This window comes from Ptiloglossa arizonensis, chromosome 4 (assembly GCF_051014685.1).
Source record: "Ptiloglossa arizonensis isolate GNS036 chromosome 4, iyPtiAriz1_principal, whole genome shotgun sequence".
Classification (NCBI taxonomy): domain Eukaryota; kingdom Metazoa; phylum Arthropoda; class Insecta; order Hymenoptera; family Colletidae; genus Ptiloglossa; species Ptiloglossa arizonensis.
The window spans coordinates 19,871,966-19,891,371 of record NC_135051.1 but is presented as its reverse complement, the minus strand read 5'-3'; the positions used below and the strand labels follow the sequence as shown (position 1 = coordinate 19,891,371).

The window sequence follows — 19,406 nt, the reverse complement described above, 5'->3', positions numbered from 1 at the left end:
TAATATTAGATTGAATATAAATACAATTACATTTTATTCTAATTAGAATGTAAGTGAAGGGATAAAGGGATAAAATCTTCTAAACTATAAATCATTTAATTAAAGCACAGCTCATTTTATAACATTGTTTGGTGTCTACAAAACACCGCACGCGTTTTACATTTATACAGGAGTTTTATCTCATTGATAAAACGTTTATTGAAAAAAACGCTTTCAATAAGCAGGAAATATTAATTTTCAAAACTCTTATACATTTAATTGGAATAGTATCATTCTCCATATTGTTCATACAGTTCACAGTAGTTAATGTTGTAATATAAAGACAGTTATAAGAAGATAAGATCTTCTATTATAAAGAAATAATACAAAATCAATTGAACTGCGTAATTAGTATATCCTAAGTACATTGTACTGAAAAGCAGTACTTATGACAAAGCAAGAATTGTATAATACCAACTTGGACAGTATAATATTACCTTCAAATCTTTATAGATATTTTCGTAACAATCATTCACCATTTGCACAATTGTCTTTGTATTATTGTTTGTTTGTCTGTGTTTATTATAAATATTTTCATAAATTTAGACATAGATGTACAATTATAAAAATATCTTTATGCATAAAATATATATTTCTATGTCTATCATTTTTTTGATTCAATAACATTTTGATAATTTGTTATCATTACATTTTTGTACATAAACAAACAAATTGAATCCAAGACTCATTCTAAGTGTTATATCAATTATCAGTTGCTATACTTAACAAAATATAAAAATATATGTATTCTTATCTTCACTTTTGTATGCTCATGTACAATATTAATTACTTTCTAAAACACAATTATCGTGCATTTTAAAATAATCGGTACAATTAATAGCTATGAATGAAAATATTGCACCACTCGTAGAAGCCATTTGTATAACTGCACCCACACTGAAAAGAATCTTAGGAAGCATTGTACTTCTAAATATTGATACAATAGAAAATTTTAAATAAGAAATAAATCCTATTAAACCTGTCCATGACATGACAATCATAAAAATACCAAGCTTAGTTTTTTGTAGTGGCGGAGTAGGAGACATTAATGCTAAATATGTGACATAAGTACCAATTATTAAACATACTATAGATAAATAATTAATGACTTTTATGCTTGATATTCTAAACCTATATGCCAGTAAACATACCAGTGGATTTGCAAACTGAGAAAATGTAACTGATAGTTTATATGCTATATTTCCATATGGTAAGCAAGAGTAAGACTGTATACTGGGAAAGAACCCATTACTACAAAAGTAACAGATAGCAAGAAGTATAAATAGATAATGTTGTATTTGTTTAGATAGACCCTTGCTATTATTACAAAGAACCCATTCTTTGTTATTTTCTTTGAATGAAGAAGTTTTTATATTTTGTACATCATTAGTATAATTGGAAAAATTTATTTGTGTTTCATTATTAATAGATTTATCAAGATTTTTTATATTCTGCACAAACAGAGAATATTCCAAAATGATAAATGCAGTTAGAGATAAAAGTAGAATAATAAAAATGAAAAGAAAATAATTATTTGGTGAAAATTTCAAACCTAAGTTAGAAGAATTTGTTGTATCGTTTTTAAAATTTATACACTCTGAATTGTTTTCGACACCTTGTATTAAAGCAACTATACTTGGCAGTACGCCACTTAATCCTTCACCTATAAAGAATGATACCAAATAACTTTCATTAAAATTATGAAGGTATGGCATAAATAATACAGAACTGGAACAGCCTACCAGAGCATTGAAGAATGTTAAAATAAATAATACCACACTATGATCTGCTCCATTACTTACAATCTTTTCAGAATAAAAAAATATTAAAAGTCCCATTGCACATGTGCCTAAGACTAACAAACACAATATCCACCAGGATTCATTTATTTTACATTGCAAACGTTGTAAAAGCATATAAAATAAAGGTCCAATATTAGCAGCCTGTATTATTAATACTAGATAAACTGGTAAAGTCCAGCCTTCAGGAGAAGTATTAATAAGTACTGGTAGTTGTGCATATATTCCATTGATACCAATCCATGTAGATGTGCCAAATATAGTTATAAGAAGATGTAGAAAGATGTAACTTTTTCCCTTCCATTTATTTGAATGTTGTGAAACATTTTTCATTTTGTCATTTATGGACAAAAGTCAGAATTTGTATTTATTCCTGAATATTATAATAATCAATAACAAATTTAAAAGATAATGATACTATTAAATAAATACTATAGATACTAGAAATTTATATATCTTGGTATAATTAATATTCTCACCTAAATTCTTTTGTTAAGTTTATAAATGTTATTTACAAGATAATAAATACCACTAATAGTATCACTTTATACTATGTCTGTTATATGTAACAGTTTAAAGAAATATAAAATTATTGATTACAATTTTACAGTATTTAGTACACTCCTGCCAGAGAAACTGGTGTGATAAAATTATACAGCTTTTACCTTCAACTCCTCTTTAATCTGAACAATAAAATTTATCAGATAAAATACAACAAAATTGATACTTTGTAAATATTTGCACTGGCTAAGACACAGTTTAATTTTTTAATTCAATTTTTGATAAAATATGATTTAATATTCTGATTCCCAAGTATTTAAGAAATTATCACTATAACTGAACTGATAATTGTATAGCACTTATTGAAATACTGATATTTCCATGTTTATTGTACATAAACGTATTACAATGAATAACAATAAAATTTCACTTTTTTGAATTAAGAGTTTTGAATATGCAATTAACAATTATATACAATATATTTGTGCCTAAATATGTAAAGCTATTCTTTAAGTACATTCATTAAGTCAAGTTCAAATTCTTCATATATGTATTCAAAATTTAAGTAGAAATGCATTATATATTTCTTATTTGAGTCTGATAAAATATTTGTTTTCACTATACCGGATTTACAAAGATATATATTATCTATCTTCTTCCCTGATGTATCACAATATAAATAATTTGAGTACTAGTAATGTACATATATCTTTAACTATTTATATAATTCAAAAACTAAATTGATCTGTATATATAAATCACTAGTAGAAATCAGTTTTAATTATATAAATCTACACTCTATATTTTGTATGCATTCAAATACTTATTACTAATAGATCTATACATATCTATATTGTCAATGTCCTATAAGAACTGAACATGGAGAATATGAATGAAATATTTTTGCATGATTAACCAATATAAATGTAACTATTGCTCCAATTAATGACCCAACTTGAGTTGCAACACCAGTATAATATAGGCCCCTGCCAGGATCAGGTCTAAATAATGTTGTGATACTTAATTTTATAAATCCTATTAGACCACTAATTAATGTCCAAGATAAAACTACTAACATTTCACCTATCCATGAGTTTTGTAAAGGTGGGGCAGGTGACATAGCAGCTAAAACGCATATAAAACTGGAAAGTACTAAAAGGGCTATTGTGAGAACAGTGAGAAGACTTACTTTTGGCATTTTAATAACAAAACCTAAGCACATTGCCAATGGCCCAGCCATTGACGATAGAGTAACAGTTAAATGATACGCAATATTCCCATAAGGTAAGCAGGAATATGATTGAATACTTGGTAAAGTACCATTACCTAGGAAACAAACAATTCCCATCATAATTAATAAATATGAATACATTTGTTTAGACATTGTCCAACCAGAGGTAGTTTTATAACTTGGTGGTGCTCTTGTGTCTGTTGGCAATGTCTCCATACTTCCTGGATGTTTCACACGTTCTCCGATAGAAACAGACAAATTATTTAGTCCCAAGAAAGACAAATAAGACAGGAACAACAAAGTACCAATGAAAATAAAGAATGTCTGACACGAAAATCGAGGTTCCGGATAATAAGGCTTAAATTCTACTTTACTCGAGTTGAGTGTCGTAGTATTTAAGCACTCAGGATTTCCACCAACCCCTTGGATTAATGCTACCACACTTGGCACAAATCCGCTAAGTCCTTCTCCTATAAGGTACGACACTATATAAATTTCTCTGTAGTTCCTCATGTAAGGCATGAAAAGAACTGAACTCGTACATCCAACAATGGCTATTACAAACATTAAGGACAAAAGAGCAGTTGAATGCTCGTTGCCAAACACTATTGAGGTTTCCTTGTATACAAAAGCTAATAAAAATGTAGTAAACGCTGCTGCTGCTAAGAGTAAGTACGTAATGTATTTATCACATGCCCATGCACTGTACCTGAAATAGAATATAATATTTATATAATTTCATTTTCTAATATCATACGTTTATCCACACTGTTTATGTTGTACTTACTTGATATACATTGTGTAAAGTATTGGTCCCAAGTTGGCAAATTGTACTAGCATAACCATATGTGCTGGAAGACTCCATCCTTCTGGAGAATTATTCACCAGAAGTGGCAATTGCACATATATACCATTTACACCAATCCATGCACCAAGACCAAACATTAATGCAAGCAGATCAACTATTAATCTTCTGTTACTTAATCGTTGACTCAACATCTTTGTTCTTTTGTCACTCATTAACAGTGTATCTTCATAGGCCGGTCGAACGTTTCGATGTATTCTTTCCTATTCTTCCGTCGTTGTTTTTTTGTTTTTTTCTATGAAAGACTGTAGGCTTTTGTATTCGAAGACACGTAATAGTATACAGGCAGTACAGCGTATGAGAAATTATCTTCTTCTATACTTGGTATTTCCTAAACTGTCTTACGCAACAACTAATTAAGAACATGTGTCAGTTGTAGGAAAATAAATAATTTCTTTGATTCAGTAATCTCGAATGTCATTTAATACTGTTTCGGTTTTGCGATAGAGTATGCGTTATTACTAGTCCCTGTTTCACATAAATGCTTTTCACGATTGTTTTTCAGTCTCGAAGAGGTTTAGCCGTTTCGTTTTGTGGTCGTTTAACACTGTATCAAGACATTTTATTTCTCTTCACGGGAAACATAACCTATCACCGGAAACGTCACAGCCACGATAAAACGAGCCTTCATAGGTTTAATTTTTCACGGATGCGCATGTACATTCACTCTTCGCGGCTGCGTACACTAGATTGTCGGTGGTGAGTTACGTGTAACGAGGTAAAGCTACAGCACGATAATCGACGTACAAATCGACTGCAGCACTACGACTGTTGTCGACAATTAACTATCGGACGAATATATTTCATTGTTGTCGATTTATTGTCAAGGTTATCGATATACTTTTACATATATGCATGTACACAGCGCGTGGTTATTTCGGCCACGGTAAGGCGCGACATTATTAGATATACAAATTACCTAATGGACAAGGAATAAAACTTATCGTTTTGATATCTCGAGAGCAACTTCGAACAGCTCGTTAGTTGTCTTGCAGACATTGACAACTGCCCATTTCCATTTATTGACATACACAGCGGAACATTAGTGAAATATAATAAATCATTAACACGTATAATAATATATAAATACAGAAAGTTCAGAAAAATGTTGCGTCAATGGGATTTATTTGCGGTAATGGAATTTGTTGATTCTATTTACCATTTTATTTTGATACTTTTCGACGTAAGGGTAACATATTCATTCGTAATCATTAACTTGGATATTACGAACCTGATATTAGGAATATGTGTATTTTACGTTTCTTTACGTTGTTCGCACTTTCCTTCAAATTGTGCAATTTCTGTCGTAAATTAATTATTCCATATTTGCAGATTATTACCGTAATCGTTATTATCCGGTCTAGGAACTTGTTAGTAATACTTTCACACATCTGTGATCGATTCAGGATTCAGCGAAGTAATGACCTCCTGAGTTCAAACACCTTGATATAATCACAGTTGAGAATATCCTAATGATCGATGTCTTTTACGATTATATTTCATATTGTTGTTACAAGTATTGATTGTGTACGACCACGTAAATGCAAGAAAGTAAAAGACAATCGAACGCGAACATTTTACAATTAACCCTGTTACTGATACGTAAGAATGTATCGTTTAAAAACATAGTTTTTATCCATACATAAACAAAACTTGTATATTGGAAAGTAAGTACATTCAGTTTTGAGTCTCTTGGCATTTCATCACCTCGCAATTCTCTATTCTTTAAAACGATCAACATTATAAATAATGAAATCATTCCCAGAATAAATTAAACAATATATATTACTTTCAATTTTCATTCCTAACCGTTCTATTCGATATGTTTATTTATTCGTCACATTCCATAAAAGAATACGATAAGAAGGATCAATCGATAGGGAACATGGCCGCCAATGACATTAAACGCCTAGTGAACAGTTAACGTGTACTTAGTCGAGGTTAGAATCGTTTAGCTATGCACGTATACACAAGGACAGGTAATGTGAAATAACAAACACCATCGATTGAATATAGCAAGAATTTTATAAAAGACGAGGCAGACTCACAGATGGTTTAAGTACATTAGTATATATTTATATGTATATATATATATATATCCCCAAAATGTTTTGAGAAACGTGTTACGGTTGCGTTCGTATTTCTGAGTAGATCACACGGATGAAAAAGGGCTTGTTTTGCGTTAGAGGTGCGTTTACATCGTGCGTAAAAAGTACGAACATACATCAATCGAAAAAAGAGTCGTCACGAGGATATTAGAAGCTTGAAAAAGGAAACGTGTTCGTTCGACTTCCTCTGATCGTTTCGTCGGTAATAACGTTTCGTGGAACGATACGCGCGTGTGTGTAATAGATATTTTTCGCATTGTTCAATCGAAAAATTATTTCGCGCGAGTACAGATGATCGTCGACCAGTTACACGTAACTCGAAACGTTGTTCGTATTGAAAATCGTCGAGGAAATTTCGCGCAATGTGACTCGTTCACTTTTAAACGTTACCAGGGAGAACGACGACAATGACGAGAGAGGAAGTCGTGTCGATAAGAAAAATGTGACGCCACCATTGGCGTAACGGACACGTAAAACATACGATTGAATTACTGCGAGCGAAACTTATTTTCGATTAGTGAATCGCGTCACGGGCGATCGTTTCGCGAACTATCGTAAATGACTAGGGGAATCATTATTGTTTCGTTATCGTCTGTCAGCGCGCACGACGTTCGTTTCGATAAGAGCGTTTACACGGCCATGATGGATCGGTTAGGATACTTTCGATCGGGAATTTTCGCGATCGTTTATCATCGTTGGCCACTCGTCGGATCACGGAACGTTTCTCGATCGAAAACGCGAGTATCGTTTTCAAACTCGAGTAACTGTGTGTACTTTCGTTGAGCAAGTACCTTTCAGAGATCTTAAGTTGTTCTCAAACGACAGAGAGGTGGATCAATTGCTCTATTCGATCAGTAATAGAAATCTCTACACTCGAGTAGAGTGTATAGACACTTAAACTGTCGCGTTGAATCGATTGTAAAACCGTGGATAGGTAGATCTTCGCGCAAATCGAAACTCTACATTTACAAACTCGAGATTATCTTGAGCAGAAATACAGCAAGCTGCAAAGAAGCATGTGAAAAAATGTGATTCAAATTTTTAGTATCACCTGTCACCTGGTATATTAACGAGACGTTGTTCCACATGGTTCAAGGAACAGTGAACCTATCTAATTATTCACCGTTACTTGTCATTCGTTATCGTTTCGTGTCACTCCGTTTCGGGTAGATCTCTCTCGCGACACTCGTCGCGCGATAAGCTTCCACAGACAATCGTCTCGTTCGATAAGAAAAAAACGCGCGTATAATTCGTGACGACCGATCCGATACGTTGGCAACTTACGATCTCTGTTCAGTACGTGAAACGAATCTCAGTCGAGATGCAAGAGAAATTAACCGAACACTTTCCATTGTTACAGAAAACAAAGAATCGTGAAGATTGTAAGGATTGAAAATGCAACGCGAGAAGGACAACGAGAATAGCCTGCGGAACGGTCCCAAACGACTGGCCCAGAACCGTGTAACTTGGCCCAGTCACACTAACCATCCCCACCGCTGACACGGGCCTATTATGAGCCACGAACGAAGGAAGTGGAATAAACGCGATAGCCGAGCGTGTCTACCGGGTCACCGGTTCTGCAGTCCTGTTTTCGCCCACTTTGCGATATGAATTCTGTAGGGCGATGAATATATGCCGACAGTTATGCCCTCCGTATTTCGCGTCTCGTTTTTCGGAGGGAGAAAGAAAAAAAAACCGATAACCTGGAACCGGGCACGATATTAACGTTCGCTCTTCCGAAAGTAGTTATAGACGCGGAATATCGATGGAGAAAAATTAATTATGCGATTCTGGAGCGAGAGGGGTGAGGGGGGACAGCAATATCAGGTACGTAGGGTCGGAGTACGGTAGCTAGATCCTCGCGAAACCGGTACAAAAGCACTCGGTGTTCTCGTACGTCCAGCTTGAAACGTTTCCGACGCGGAAAAGTTGAAACGTCCGTGTCTGCTTCCGTGGATGATCCCCGTGTCGCGGCTAATGGGTATTTTATGGCGTCCCGAGACTCTCGACTCCAGAAGTTTCGGAGCGTGTGACACCGACCCGTGGATGAATAATTCAATCCCGCCGGTAACGAAAGCTGAAAGCGTCCTCGAGCACCGGGTGCTTCCGTATACGACGGTCCGTTCCCATCGATCGCGAGCCGGGTCCAGCTTTGCTCTCGTATCGTCGATCGATTCTCTATCGTGGGTCAATTGGCGCGATACAGATTGACGCACGAGATCGGGACCTTTGGGGACGATTCTCGTTGCTCGAACTGCGATCGCGAAACGTCGGGAATTCACGCGTGCAAATAATGAAAGATAAACGTCTAAGCGTGTGTATGCATGTATGTATGTAGGTATGTATGTAGGTATGTATGTAGGTATGTATGTAGGTATGTATGTAGGTATGTATGTAGGTATGTATGTAGGTATGTATGTAGGTATGTATGTAGGTATGTATGTAGGTATGTATGTAGGTATGTATGTAGGTATGTATGTAGGTATGTATGTAGGTATGTATGTAGATATGTATGTAGATATGTAGGTATGTATGTAGGTATGTATGTAGGTATGTAGGTATGTATGTAGGTATGTAGGTATGTATGTAGGTATGTATGAATGTATGTATGTATGTATGTACGCATGTACACTTAGGGGGATAGATAAGCAAACGAAAGACAGAATGAACGACGAGGAGGTAGATCAGAGAAACGGGTCCCCCTTGACCCGACCGACTTGGCCGATACGTCCCGGTGAATTCTGACCGTGGCCAGCCCGGTTCCGTTCCGTGTTCCTCGGCGACGTATGCCCGCGCTCGGCCCTCGTGATAGTGAATTTAATTGACTGAAGTGCCGAACCGAATCACGGGCACCGGGTGATCTCGAATCCTACGACCTCGTTAACGCCGACAACACGTGGAAGATAAGATCGCGAAGTGGTTTATGAATTTATTGCGGAGCGCCACGCGCGCTACGCTCTCGTTCCCCTCTTAACTCGAGTCCCCTTGGATGTTCAATTATACTTGGAAATTCGGGTTATTGGGTACTTTGGGCGCCGCGAACCACCACGTATATCGAACGTTTCAGCCACCTAGGTAAACCTGGAACGCGTACGACGCGTTTGAGAAAACTTTGAAACACGGTGATACCTTGGTTCGGGGTATCGTGAATTATGGAAATCACTTTCGGATGAACGAGAAACACGAATTTCAATGTACACTTTGGTATTGCAAAAATTTCGTCGAAATAGGTCCTGACTATTCGAGAAATTCGAATTGAAAGTTTCCATCCTTGTCGATTGCATTAGAAATCCCAAAATTAAATTTTATTTCGGTGTACGAGGCGAGTATTTTCCTTCTCGTTCATCAGAATTATATTTACATCCTCAGTTTCGACGGATCGTGGACAGTGGAAATCACTTTCGGGAGAAGCGCGAATTTCAATGTACACCCGGTGTTCCAAAAATTCCTCGAAGCATTCGTCGAAATGGGTCCTGTTCGAGAAATTCGAATTGAAAGTTTCCATCCTCGTCGGGTGTGTTAAAAATCCCAGGATTGAATTTTATTTCGGTGTACGAGGCGAGTATTTTTCATCTCGCTTATCAGAATTATATTTACATAGGGATTTCGACGAGTCTTCTCACTTTGTTTCGGTACACTTTGGGTAAATTAAAAATTCGCGTTGGTCGTCCCTCCGAAAGAAAGATTTCCACGTACCGTTGCCTCGTAAGCTTCGATCCGATACTACTAGTGACGATCGGTATACTCGGACGTCGGATGTCTCGGATACCCGAAACAATCGGACACCGTGCAACACATCCAACTGTCCGGAATGCCGAGAGACTCGGACATCGCGCACCACTTGCGACGTCGAATCGTTCGAATGTCGGGAATTCCAGATACACCGAGACACATTTTGTTACCGTACGTTCCATGCGTCCCGTACGTACTTGTCGTCGAATATTCCAGCCACCGCGAGTTTCCAGCTATTTGAAATTGCTATCGGTATCGAAGTGTCGCGCGCGTTCAACGATTCCCCTGGCCCTTAGGAATTTCCACGTTCCTCGAACCCTTAAACTCTGCCCTTCCCCTCCCCCTTCTTGAAAATTGGCCACGCTTTCGTAAACGCAATCTACCTTCCAGGTGGTGTGCAACATCGGAACGGATCGAGTACAGTCTCTTGTCGTAATCGTTAAACGCGGTATTGCGCTGACAGACGTTAAAATATTCACCCCCAACGGATTAGGTGCGATTGTCAGAGCTGCTGTCACTCGCCTGTCGCGAGCGTAGAAAATTCTGGATGGTGGATCCCGTGAAACGGGCTGAAATTGGACTGACATGAGGACCGGGGATGCGTCAACACCGAGATTCTTGGTCTCTCTAAGGACGAGGATAGGTTTGAGGGTGGTGATGTTTGGTTGAGGGTGGACGTGAATAATCGCGCGTTCTTCGCTAGCACGATGGATAAAATCTGACAAATTACACAACGATACAATGACATTGGACACGGATCGGTTCTCGCCGCCGATGGATACCCACCGACTCGTTTCTCGGAATCGTTGCTCGCACGATGACGCCACTGTTATCATCGGAGCCGAGTCAGTGGAGTCGGTACTCTCGGTACATAGACGCGTGGACCTGACCGGTTTCAGGGACGTATCGACGCCGACGCGATGGTCCTGTGTACAAGAGAAACGCGCGATAAGATAAGGAGATCTTCGTTCAAGGACGCGGTAAGTGCGTGCGCCACGCACGAGAGTTCGTTTCTTTTTCTTTTTCTTTTCTTTTCTTTTGTTCGTTCGCTGTTGTTCTCGTCGCGTCGCGGTAAACGCGCGCACGCGCCAATGCGGTTCCAACGGTCACCCATAGGCGTAGGAACAATCGTCCGCGATCGTAGAATCGATCTCCAGTTCCTCCTTCGATCGAATCGCTGACAATTTCAACGCTTCGGTCAATGTTGCCAACTCTACGTGATTTTTCGCCGATCCGTGGACTCTTTGTCTCGCTCACGAATCTACGGATCTCGAGTCGAAAGTTATGGTTTGCTTGCAGCGACATCTGTCGACGCGCGTCTTTTTCAATTAGATCGAACGATCGCGATGCTCCGTTGTAGGATTCCCAGAGCACAACAATAACAATTTGTGTGTAATTTCGTAACAACCGTGAACTCCAGCTTTCGACCTTGTGATTCATACTTTTAAAAAAAAGGAAACAGAGGAAAAACAAATTTAAGAATTCACGCAGGTCTACGAAAAATCTACGTAATTGTACCAATTGTATAAATCACAAGGTTTAAGGTTACCATTTACGTTCAATCCGCCCAGATTCTACTGATTTCTTCTTTGATCACTAATTACGAGATTAACGAATTAACCACGTTAACGTTGTCGAAATACGGACAAACGATCGACTCGAGAGGTATCCACGGAGCACCGTGGAATTTCCAGTTGGTCGTTACGAATTTTCGCGTAAATTCAAGGTGGCAACACTGGCTTCGATTCTCCGGTTCTATTTCCACTCCCTCCGGTGGATTTCCACTCGACTCGAACGACGTCGCTCCTCGGCAGCCCTTTGTCAACAGGAGGGGAGTGATGGGGAGTGAAGGGGGCGTGGCGACGGGGAAAACGTAATCTTGGCGCCCGATATGAGCGTAACAGGGCGCCATATTAAAATGGAAATAAGACTCCGCGAGGGAGAGAGTCTTCTTCGCTCGGTATCCGGGATCGAATAAATTTCCTGCGTCGACTCGAACAGAAAAAATAAAAAAAAAAAAAAACGGGAATTCCCCGTGAGGAAACTCCGCCAGGTAATTACTGGCTGGCCGATGGTCGATTTGTTTGTTCTAAAGTATAGGTTATGTTCGGTCACGTGTCCCCTCTTATCGGGCCCCTTGACCCGGTGAGCCACGATTAGAATATCGTTAGACGGAACGTATTAAATTTTTCATTTTCGTTCTATCGTGCTTCTTCGCGTCGAGTTCGAAATATTCCAATCGGAATACGACCGGATAATGGACTTATTAAAAATTTAATTAATCAATTAAACCTTTACACCTAACATATATATATATATATATATATAAATAATCTATATAATACCATTATCTAATTAATGGTATATATATATTATTTATACACCGCGATGGAAATTCTAACGCGAGTATTCGTTATTAAATAGTCGCGGTTCGTGGTCGAAACGATAAATAATAAGTAGATTTGTGTAGTTATTGTAAAGTACAAGTAAATTGTAAAGTAGATTTCACGTGATCGAAAACCGTGGTTCGGGAAATGATGAGCTGTGAGACAAATGGCCGCCGTTCGATCGTTCGAGTCACGAAAGGGAGCTCGATCCTACGATCATCATAAAATCCATCACCGCTTTGCACATATATAGGCACAACACTCGTAATTCTTCTTTCATAAATCTTCAACAGTTTAGTACATTTATATACAAAGTATACAGTCTCCGCTGCTTCAGAGGAGGGATACAACTTTCATGCGACGTATCGTGTCTCGCGCAATGCGGCGAGCTCGTGGATTAAAAACATCGACGAAAAGCGCAGCGGGGCTTACGAATCGGTGACAACCTGAAGGACACATTACAGCGTACCATCGTAACGAATCGACGACTTAAACTTACGGATACAATTATCAAGGAAATTAGTTCGAGAACTTTCAAGGTGTTCGAATACTTCTATTTGTATCTTAAACGTTCCCTCGTTTCTTTTTTTTTTTATTTACATCGAATGTATCTTCATTGCTCTGTTCTCATCGTGAAACGATGTTCTTTTCGAGTGTTGCGGACGATTCGAAGGAAACGAGACGAAAATGTCGAAAATAGAAATAAACGTATCCGAACGCACCCTGCGTCGCGTTACACCGTTCCTTAAATCGGATTTACACCACACTCGTTGTTTCGTGAAAACAATGTTTACGAGTCTCGCGTATTTCGCTCGTACAGAAGTTTGCGAAACGTAGCCTTGCTCGCAGCGAGTGGTAGAGTCGAGAACTTCGCCTCGGGACGCACAAGGGTAAATAAGTTTTTCGAGAGGCGCGTCATAATTTATTATTCGAAACGTTGCGTTCGAAAGCGAAAAAAGAAGAGAGAAAAAAGAAAAAAAAAGAACAATTCCACTGGAATGGAGTCGGAGACGCCTCGGGCACCGGGCTCGTGAGAGCGATTCATTGAACGAAATCGTAGGTATTTCCAGGCTTCGAAGCCGTTGTAATAATTGATCGAATGGCGCGGGAGATACCCGAGACTTCCGTTCATGGCCGCTGGCTTTTGCGCTGGTGCTTTTAACTAGCTACTACCGCTACTACTCGACGAGAGTCTTGTGTGTACAGGTGCGCCCGGATCACCCGCGGGCACACGTGCGCTCCACACGACGATTCACGGTGGTCTATTAAACGCGTACGCGGTGTGGACTGACGACGCCTTATCGATCGTTAGCTACCGATGTGGCGGACGTGGCGCACTGACGTTCTCGCGTATCGCTCGCGGGCACGTGTCTCGTTGCGCGACGTCGATCGCAGGTAGGGATGCTCGATTCGTGCGCAGAAACCGGTTCTGGAATCGATACCAAGACGAAGCGAGAGTCGAGATGCGTACGAAAAAAATAAATCGATTTCGGAACAGAGCCCGAACGACGGGTTCTGAGGGAAATCGAGAGTGGATTCGCGCGAAGGGGATCGATTCTGTGGAAAAATCGAGAATCGATTCGTGTGAAAGAAATCGGTTTTTAAATACAGCGAGAATCGATACGTGTGAAAGAAATCGGTTCTGTGTAAAATCGAGAATCGATACGTGTGAAAGAAATCGGTTCTGTGTAAAATCGAGAATCGATACGTGTGAAAGAAATCGGTTCTGTGTAAAATCGAGAATCGATACGTGTGAAAGAAATCGGTTCTGTGGAAAATCGAGAATCGATACGTGTGAAATTAATCGATTTTTAAATACATCGAGAATCGATTCGTGTGAAAGAAATCGGTTTTTAAATACAGCGAGAATCGATACGTGTGAAAGAAATCGGTTCTGTGTAAAATCGAGAATCGACGCGTGTGAAAGAAATCGGTTCTGTGGAGAATCGAGAATCGATTCGTGCGTAATAATCGACTCTGAGATGCATCGAGAATCGATACGTGTGGAACGATGGGTCCTGATGGTACATCGAGAATCGATTCGTGTGAGAAAATTGATTGTGGAATCGATCCTGAATGAAAATTACCGTAGTCGACATATCAAACAATCGAGTTCTACAGAGTACTTTGAAATTTTTAGGTGACACCTGCGTATTTATATTTAAGACATTTGGTAAAGAAACAATTATTCATGAAGGTAAGTGGTAAATTAACGTGTCTATTCGATGCTAGTGAGTTTAAAAATAGTAAATCTTGAAGGTGGTTGAACAATACTGTCTACTTTTAAAAGTAATCTACTGGAATGGATATTTTCTACGATTTATAGGTATTGTCTGCCAACGACGTTCAACGAGGGATATCTAATCCTATAGATTTTTTAATAATTCTTTTAGAATTATAAAAATCCGAGATTCGAAAAATACGAAGTTTATACTTTATAGGCTAGCCGAGTCGAGGATCGATTCTTGATTGAAAACATCGGATGTACAAGAATTGATTTAAAAATCGAACATCCCTCTCGCAGGTACGATTATACGGGAATCGTGTAATGGTACGTGGAAAGGAGAGCTCCCCTCTCGAAACGGGAACGAAACATCTAATGGGACGTCATGTCGGTACGATCGAAGATCGTCAAGAGCTGGTCTCGTGAACCGATTGTTGAACCGACTCTTTCTACTGAGACACTTGGTCGGGATCTGGGATACAGCCAGGTCAGACCTACGTGCGTTTGTTATTTTATTTTCAAATTGCAACATTCAACACGTTTTTTGGAAACTGGTACTCCGTTAAAAAATCCGTGCCGGTTTTCGTAAGTGTCTCCACTTAAACTTTATTCCTTTTCGAAAATGTATGACGACTTCTTGAGAGAAGATCAAAATTACACTCTCTGTATTATCTTATATAAATTTTGTTTATCTGTTTACAACGGTAATTGGTAACGATTCTATTTAAGTGAACAAGCTTCAAAATGATCGTATCTCTGTACTTACGAACAAATTTTAAATTCAATTTAAAATTTCACAATAATAGCGTTTTGAAAACACTAGAAAACTTGGAAAAATTACTCAAAAGAATGTTTCATCGTTATTTGAAACAATTGTGATAAAAATTCGAAGGAAAGTGAAAACTTGTTAGACAGTTCCTTCGTTAAAATTCTCAGTTCGTATTACATACGTATGAAAATTCAATAATTTCGACCGAGAGAACTATATTTATTCACTCAACTGTATCAATTTAGTCAACGTTCCAATTATGTGCAAACACTTACGAACCGGTACGTAGAAGCGAAGTGAACTGGCCGCTCGAGGTCACTGTCCCCACCATAGCGATTATCCCCACCACTCGGTGTCACGTGAGCGTCTCGTCAGAGAGAGTCGTTACGCTTAACATCGTTCGCGTTGTATCGTATCGAGTAAATTATGACGCGATGATCGACGCGGTAAAGCTTCGAATATGAAAACCACACAGAGTCGACGAATATTGAATCGAGCATACGTACATATAATTGAAAGTAACGAGAACCCAGGAACGTCGCGTTCCTGGATAGACGTGTGCGCGCAGTTAACACCCAAGAACAAATCCCCAGCGGTTCCCGAATTCAGCGGCGCGGAAACGTCTTCGGCAATAAGCGCGATACAGAGAGGGGGAGAGCGGAGGGAGGGGGGGACAAAGGCGCGAAGAAAAGAAAATCTGCTTAACGTTGGACACGGACGTAGTCCACAGACCACAGCACCAGCCATTCAGTTCTTCGTTGAAAGAACGACCGGGCTCTTCGACGAAGAAGAGGTTCACCGAGCACAAAAGTTTCGCGAAAGTTAGGCACAACAGGGACGCGGGAATGGGAGTGCTTCTCGAAGATTTGGGGAGAATAAAGACGAGGAGACCCGCCGAAGCTTCTCGAACAACGGTAAAGGACACACGAACCTCTCGAAAACCGGAAAGGTTAAGAAAGTGGCTTCCAGAGGTCGAGAAACTTTTTCGAAGATTGAAGAGAGGAGCGCTTTGAAACGTGAGGTAAAAACGGTGAGCGAAGAGGGGTGGAAGGGGGATGAATGCACCGCTAAAAGTTCGAGAATCTCTGGTTTGCTATCGCGACCCTGTTTCGTTTCGACGAAATGAATTGTTAATTGGCGCGCCTTCCGTCGGACGAATCAGGGGGGCGGAAAAAAAAAGAAGAATCGACGGTCCGTTTGGTAATCGGATAGCGGGACTAAAGTTAACATCGAAACGTCGATCACGGAATGCTCGACGGGGCGGGACGAGCAGGAAATTAGGTGACAAACGCGCGACCCCAAGGTTCGAGCGCCAATATCGTTCGAGGTCACCTCCCCCCACCTCTTCCCCACTCCCGCGCGTACAGCGCGCGGAGTGGGGGGAGGTATCTGGAAAAATAAGTGTGCACTCTCGACGAGCGATAAATTGGATGCATCTTCGATCTAGGCGTTGCGCGCGATACGTCGTTCGTGCATCACCGTTCTGCACGGAGATCTTCGTTAATTTCGATTCCACGTACAGAGGTCACTCTCTTCGATTTTGTTACGTCGATGACACTCGACGATTTTACGCGTTATCCGCCCACGCAGTTGGTAGGGTGATTGTTCGTTATTGAAAGTAACCTGGTTGTTGGTTGACCTTTGTGAAAATTGAAAAGAAAAAAGAAAATTTGGAGCTGAGAACCAAATTTTAAAAGTGAAACGAGAAATCGATTTTTCGTTAAGAAACGAATACGTGGAGTTTCAACGCACGAATGCATATACCTTCGAAAATTGTTTTCGACAGGGTGAAAAATTTTCCAAGTAGACGCCATGTTTTATCAATCCGTAGGAAAGAATGTTTACATCGTTTAGAATAACGAAGGTAACCTCAAAATGACTTTGACGCGAGCTTGGCACTCTTTTGTATTTTAAGCTGCTGCTCGGAAAGTTTTCAACCTCCCGAAAGTACTGTCTCTCGGATTGTCACAATCCCTGTTTCTCAAGCTGTCACAGATGTTATCTTTAATATTGTTAACCGAATGTTTCGACGAATCGAGCAAGTTGGAGGGGAAACAGGGGGTGAAGTTTCACTTCCCTGTCGCTCGAGTTGTCATCGTTTGGTCCCGAACCAGTGACACTCTGAGAGACAGTACTGCACTCGTAGACGTGAAGTGTACGTATTCGTGGATTGAAATGGAACACTCTGTGCACAATGAGCGGACCAACGGATAGAACAGCAATTCTCGAAGGAAATTAACGAACGTTCCGGTGCAGAAAACGAATACGAACGTATCGACGACGAAGCGGCCGAATATGTTCCACCGCTGATCGTTCGCATAGTGTTTACCCTGGTCTTTGGGCCCCCATCGCGGGAGGCAATGGTCGTGTCGTGTCGAACATCGATGCCTGCGCACATACATACGTCGCGGTTCCCCTATTTTCGTTTATGTAACATCGACTGCACTCTAAACTCTGTTTTGTTTTTTTTAACTTTTTTTCTTTTTTAATTATATTTTTCTTCTCTTTATATATATATATATATTCGTTTTTTTTTTTATCATTTTTCTTTAGGTGTGTACGTGCTATGAATAATTACGTTGTTACGAGTTTGATGGCGACTACGCCGCACGGGTTTCTTTATTATCAAAGAAGTCGCAGACGATAGGTGAAAAAAGTCTTTAGAGGAAAATAGGTTTTTGTTTGTTTGTTTTTCTTCTTTTCTTTTTTTTTTTTTTTTAGTAAATTGACAAGTAGATAGAATCGTATCGGTGTGTACATACGTGTATAGAATCGAATCGACGGGCGGGGCGAGGCCCGTCATCAAAACACCCGTCGATTTGTGCACGTGTATGCATATGTATGTACCTGTGTGTCTCTGTACGTGTGTATATATATATATATATGTGCGTGTGTGCGCGTCAGTGTTGCAAGTTTGACCGGTGTTTCCAAATCGATTATTATTAACGTCAAAGCCTTCTTGGTTCGCGTCCATTCGCGGTACTTGAGGATGAACAGCTTCATAACAGGGAGCGGTTGGTTCCTTTCGACCGAGTTTCTTGCTATTCGGAGTCGTCTCGTCGTCGGTTCGAATCGAATAAGATATATATACATATATATATCACGAGCCTCTTCGTCCCTCTTCGGTCTCGGTTCGTCGTACTCCGATGGTGGCAAGAAAAAAAAAAAAAGGAAAAAAATCGGACGAAAGGCGATCAATCGACCGTCCCCCTGTCCCGCAACCGTGAGATCCATCCTCCTCCTCTCGTGTCGTCTTGCTGTTGCCCCCGTCCGCTCCTCGCTGATCGCCGTATTGTCGAGATCGTCGGTAATCTGGTCACGAGCTTGTATAGCGCTCGCGTAAGGAAAGAAACGCTTTTTTTTTTTGGTTTTTTTTTTTTTTAAATTTTCTTTTGTTTGTTTTATTTCGGTGTTATCCACTTTTTAAAATACGGGAGACTCCAGCCCTCTTCGATGGGATTCATGGACGTGTCGCGCGAGTCACCGCGAACCACTCTGCCCGTGTGGTGGTCGATCGTCGTGTCGCGTGCCTCCTTAGCCCGCCGTATCTCTCTCCCCCCACCCCTCCCCCCATTCCCGCGAAAAAACATGCACACGATTATTCGTCGTGCGTGGAGACGATAAACGTCTCCGAGTGCCCGCCGGAAGACCCTACCCCGAACCCCCCGAGTCTACGAGTACACAAACGAGGTAGTCACGCGTGCATCCGGATCCCCGGTTCGACGATTCTTCACCGTACAACCGACTCAAT

General features: G+C 40.0%; 2 protein-coding genes across 2 annotated transcripts; both read right to left on the bottom strand.

Annotated features, from left to right (window-relative positions):
- Window positions 1-58: 58 nt before the first annotated feature.
- On the bottom strand, window positions 59-2,742 carry LOC143145490 (solute carrier family 52, riboflavin transporter, member 3-A). Its single transcript, XM_076308900.1, has one exon. It carries the CDS (start codon window positions 2,169-2,171, stop codon window positions 822-824), a length of 1,350 nt encoding a protein of 449 aa, XP_076165015.1. The 5' UTR covers window positions 2,172-2,742; the 3' UTR covers window positions 59-821.
- A 196-nt stretch (window positions 2,743-2,938) lies between these two features.
- On the bottom strand, window positions 2,939-5,227 carry LOC143145461 (solute carrier family 52, riboflavin transporter, member 3-B). Its single transcript, XM_076308856.1, has 2 exons — window positions 4,358-5,227; window positions 2,939-4,279 (listed from the first exon to the last, which is right to left on the bottom strand). The coding sequence occupies exons 1-2, from the start codon at window positions 4,588-4,590 to the stop codon at window positions 3,196-3,198; spliced, it is 1,317 nt and encodes a 438-aa protein (XP_076164971.1). The 5' UTR covers window positions 4,591-5,227; the 3' UTR covers window positions 2,939-3,195.
- Window positions 5,228-19,406: the final 14,179 nt, after the last annotated feature.

Coding starts and splice junctions, on each gene's coding strand:
- LOC143145490 (XM_076308900.1), bottom strand. CDS start 2,171: ATGAAAAATGTTTCACAACATTCAAATAAATGGAAGGGAAAAAGTTAC.
- LOC143145461 (XM_076308856.1), bottom strand. CDS start 4,590: ATGAGTGACAAAAGAACAAAGATGTTGAGTCAACGATTAAGTAACAGA. Junction 4,280..4,357: donor CTTTACACAATGTATATCAA/GTAAGTACAACA, acceptor ATTCTATTTCAG/GTACAGTGCATGGGCATGTG.